General features: G+C 41.6%; 1 protein-coding gene across 1 annotated transcript in view; it reads left to right on the top strand.

Moving 5' to 3' along the window:
• The window catches only part of LOC128359164 (mixed lineage kinase domain-like protein), a 15,919-nt gene that overhangs the window by 4,173 nt on the left and 6,746 nt on the right, over window positions 1–5,000 (top strand). The window contains exons 4-6 of the mRNA XM_053319601.1: window positions 911–1,009; window positions 3,373–3,550; window positions 4,204–4,304. Of these exons, the coding sequence (XP_053175576.1) occupies window positions 911–1,009; window positions 3,373–3,550; window positions 4,204–4,304 (378 nt within the window). The remainder of the gene's footprint in view (window positions 1–910; window positions 1,010–3,372; window positions 3,551–4,203; window positions 4,305–5,000) is intronic.

Raw genomic sequence — 5,000 nt, 5'->3', positions numbered from 1 at the left:
GTTGAGGAGTCAAGTCAGAGCGTCCTTATAGTTTGAATCTTTAAAGTCAGTGTAAAGTAAGAATAAATATGTGTTCTGAGTTTGACATACCACAGAAAAGTGTGTTGTTAACCACCCTGCCAAATTTGAATGATTAAAAAAATCGCCAAATATATGAAATTAGGCGTCAAAGCCTGTTTCTCTGCTACCAAATGCTGAAGCCCCGCCCCCTATCACGTGTCACCTGTCAATCAAAGTCACCACCTCTACCAGAAACATGGACACTACGTCTGAGAGCTTTCTGTGCCAGTTGAGCTGCTAGTTCAGCGGGTAACTCGGCGGCTAACTCGGCGGCTAACCCGGCTGCTAACTCAGCGGCTAACTCGGCGGCTAACTCAGCAGCTAAATCGGCAGCTAGCTCGGCGGCTAAGTCGGCTGCTAGCTCGGTGGCTAACTCGGCTGCTAGCTCAGCGGCTAACTCGGTGGCTAGCTCGGCAGCTAACCCAGCTAACTGGCTAGCTGTAGACTGTAGTAGTAGTAGTGTGTGCTGAATGTATTTATACCTCTACAGCAGCAGGGGCAGGTTTATGCTAATCACTAAATCCTGAACACAGAAATGTTGAAACACAGTTTGTGAAGCCTAGCTCCACAATTCAAATCTAAATGGTTGAAATACTTTTTACACCTTTTTTAGAAATACATTTATGACCTATTTAATGTGTAAAGGACTTAAAGCAGCAGTCAGGTTTGGTTACAGTCAGAAACAGACCTGTAGATCTGTATGAAGACTTTCACCATTTACTAATATATAAAGATATAAGCTCAGTGTTTATTAAGTGGATATTCCTTCATAATCTTGATCTTGTAGAAAAGTTGGACTGGTTTCAGAGTCTGTTGATCTCTGTGTGATCTGTGTTCGTCTGCTCCTCAGTGCTGCTGGAGTACATGAAGGCTCAGCAGGAGAAAACCGACGCGATGCTCAAACACTTTGAACAGCTTAAAGCCAGCGTGGAAACGGCCGTCGATATGTGTGAGTACACTACAACGCTTAATGCTGTCTCATTCTGCACATTTCCTGCTCTGCATTAACCCTTTATAGGACACTCATTGAAAGGAAAGGAGGAAGGAAGGAAGGATGGAAGGATGGAAGGATGGAAGGCAAGGAAGGAGGGAGGAAGGAAAGGAAGGAAGGACGGAGGAAAGAAGGAAGGAAGGAAGGTAGGGGGAGGAAAGAAAGAGAGAAGGAGGGAGGGAGGGAGGAAGGGAAGAAAGAAGGAAGAAAGGAAGAAGAAAGGGGGATAGAGGAAGGAAAGAAGGAAGGGAGGAGAGAAGGAGGGAGGGAGGAAGAACAGATGGAAGTAAGGAAAGGAAGGAAGGAAGGACGGAGGAAGGAAGGAAAGAAGGAAGGGAGGAGAGAAGGATGGAGGGAGGAAGAACAGATGGAAGGAAGGATGGAGGAAATAAGGAACGAGGGAGGGAGAAAGGAAAAGAGGAAGGGAAGAAAGAAGGCAGGAAGGAAGGAAGGAAGGAAGGAAGGATATTTTGGGATATTTACAGAAGTTACCAAATTTTATTATTTGCCCAATAAAGGGTTAATATTCTGGGGCTCTGCTGGAATGTCTTTATATATATTTACACATAAAAAAACACTAAATTTATCTTCTACTGACACTTTAATCTACCCTCCTCAAGCTCCAGCTGCTGGTCACAGACACAGTGAGTCAGTTTGCTCCGCTCTGATTTGTGTCTTTACATTTTGCTTCTGTCTCTTTCTTTACATCCAAATATCTCTCGAGTTTGTTTCAGACCATGAATGATGAATGAATCTCTTCCTCCCGCTGTGGAATCTCTAATTTGTAGCATGAAGTGGGCTGCTGTGTGAAATGTTAGTCCATGCAGTGAAATCCTCTCTCTCTCTGTTTCTGACTGAAAGCATGATATCTGGTTAAAAACTAAAATCTATTTAACTCATTTAACTTTTAGGTCAATCTTTATCACTTGTATGAGGAATGTAATGCACAGACAGACCATCAGATTGTTCTATGGTTGCTATAGATCCAGGTTGTTCTATGGTTGCTATAGATACAGGTTGTTCTATGGTAGCTATAGATACAGGTTGTGTTATGGTTGCTATAGATACAGGTTGTTCTGTGGTTGCTATAGATACAGGTTGTTCTATGGTTGCTATAGATACAGATTGTTCTATGGTTGCTATAGACACTGGTTGTTCTATGGTTGCTATAGATACAGGTTGTTCTATGGTTGCTATAGATCCAGGTTGTTCTATGGTTACTATAGATACAGGTCGTGCTATGGTTGCTAGCTGGTAGGTTGCTATGGTGATGTGGAGGGGGTGATGGGAGGTGATGTGAATGCCTGTGTGAATGCTTTGATGGGGAGGAGGGGGTATATGGCGGTACATGAGTAGGATCATCCAATGTCAGGTTGCGTTTGTTCCACCACTGTCTGTCTTTTTACCGTATGTCTGTATTGCATGTTGTTTTGTTTTTTATTGTATGTTATTTATGCAACACTGTCCCTGTCTCCAAGATAAATTTCTCCCTAGGGAGACCAATAAAGTAACCTAACCTAACCTAACCTAACCTATAGATACAGGTTCTATGGGCGCTATAGATACAGGTTGTGCTATGGTTACTATAGATACAGGTTGTTCTATGGTTGCTATGGATACAGGTTGTGTTATGGTTGCTGTAGATACAGGTTGTGTTATGGTTGCTATAGATACAGGTTGTTCTATGGTTGCTATGGATACAGGTTGTGTTATGGTTGCTGTAGATACAGGTTGTGTTATGGTTGCTATAGATACAGGTTGTTCTATGGTTGCTATAGATACAGGCTGTGCTATGGTTGCTATAGATACAGGTTGTGCTATGGTTGCTATAGATACAGGTTGTGTTATGGTTGCTATGGATACAGGTTGTGCTGACATCAGAGATCCTGCTGGAGACATTTTTGAAGTTGACTTTCATGTTCTCATCTTGTACATGAACAGAATGAGTCTCTAACATGTTTTTAATAAAAGTTTAGAACCAACGAAGATGTGAATGAGTCTGTAGAGGCGGTAAAACATCACATTTAGGCTCAATGAGAAGAAATAAATCCATGTTTTATGTTGTCATGGCAACAAAGAGGAAGGAAACGCAAAGAAGTACACCTACAAAGGGTTAATGAAACACAGCACTCAGAGTAATATAATAATATAGTTAAAATCACAATAATAAGATTGGAGGTGGAGGAGCTGATATTCCAATAATTACTCTAATTATTAAATTATAATGATATAGGGGCAATTTGGGGCGTTTGGGGCCCGCTTTTACAATCCAGACCTGCCTGTAACTTTATGGATTGTGTGTTTTCGGGTTTGTTTCACAGTGAATAAGCCGAGCGCCACCGATGAAGTCATCCGTATGATCAAACCGGACGAGCTGAAGTACGAATATCCCAAAGAACCTTTCATGAGGACACCGAACTCAGAGGTTTACAGAGGACAGTACCACGGATTCACAGTGGCCATCAAGAGATACATCGACCCTGTGAACACCAGCCCCAAGTATGTGATGACGAGGATGATAACACAATGACTTCATGTTGTATTACTATACTTTAATTTAATATACTTTACACCAGGAGGTCAAACTCATCTTTATTCAAGAGCCACATACAGAACAATGTGATCTGATGAGGGCTGCATCATTAAATAGATATGGAAGGAAGGAAGGAAGGAAGGAAGGAAGGGAGGAAGGAAGGAAGGGAGGAAGGAAGGAAGGGAGGAAGGGAGGGAGAAAGGAAGGACAGAAGGAAGGAAGGGAGGAAGGAAGGAAGGAAGGAAGGATTAAACAAAGGAAGGAGGGAAGGAAGGAAGGAAGGGAGGACGAGAGGGAGGAAGGAAGGAGGGAGGGAAGGAAGGAAGGAAGGGAGGAAGGAAGGAAGGACAGAAGGAAGGAAGGGAGGAAGGAAGGAAGGAAGGAGGGAAGGAAGAAAGGATGGACGAATAAAGGAAGGAAATATGGAAGGAAGGAAAGAAGGAAGGAAGGAATGCACATATGAATATGAGCTGAATAAGAGTCATCAGCCTCTCAGTAGTGATAATAACACAACATCCTCACTTTGAGCTCAGAGTTTGTCTATTTAAGTATTTTATTGTCACATATCAACAACATAAAACAAAACAACCAAACATTTTCTCCATATTTCATATTTTAGGGAGATACGGACGTTTTTCAATAAGGAAGTTGAAACCATGAGACGCTTCGAGTCGCCCAACATCCTGCGAATGTTCGGCATCTGCGTCCAGGATGAAGATGGTGAGTAAAGACCACAAGCTGGATGTTATTTATTAACACCTGTTATATGCAAGATCACATATGTGTCGTATATATTTTTATATAAATGATCTGGAAGTCAGTTTTACAGATATATACTCTCATTATGGCTTAAATCTAACTTTCAGTTGTTCTATGGTTGCTATAGATACAGGTTGTTCTATGGTTGCTATAGATACAGGTTGTTCTATGGTTGCTATAGATACAGGTTGTGTTATGGTTGCTATAGATACAGGTTGTTGTATGGTTGCTATAGATACAGGTTGTTGTATGGTTGCTATAGATACAGGTTGTTGTATGGTTGCTATAGATACAGGTTATTGTATGGTTGCTATAGATACAGACTGTGCTATGGTTGCTATAGATACAGGTTGTGCTATGGTTGCTATAGATACTGGTTGTTCTATGGTTGCTATAGATACAGGTTGTTCTATGGTTGCTATAGATACAGGTTGTGCTATGGTTGCTATAGATACAGGTTGTTCTTTGGTTGCTATAGATACAGGTTGTGCTATGGTTGCTATAGATACAGGTTGTTCTTTGGTTGCTATAGATACAGGTTGTGCTATGGTTGCTATAGATACAGGTTGTTCTATGGTTGCTATAGATACAGGTTGTTCTATGGTTGCTATAGATACAGGTTGTTCTTTGGTTGCTATAGATACAGGTTGTGCTATG

Source organism: Scomber japonicus, chromosome 5 (assembly GCF_027409825.1).
Source record: "Scomber japonicus isolate fScoJap1 chromosome 5, fScoJap1.pri, whole genome shotgun sequence".
Taxonomy (NCBI): Eukaryota; Metazoa; Chordata; class Actinopteri; order Scombriformes; family Scombridae; genus Scomber; species Scomber japonicus.
The sequence above is the reverse complement of the archived record's forward strand: the minus strand, read 5'-3'. Positions and strand labels throughout refer to the sequence as shown.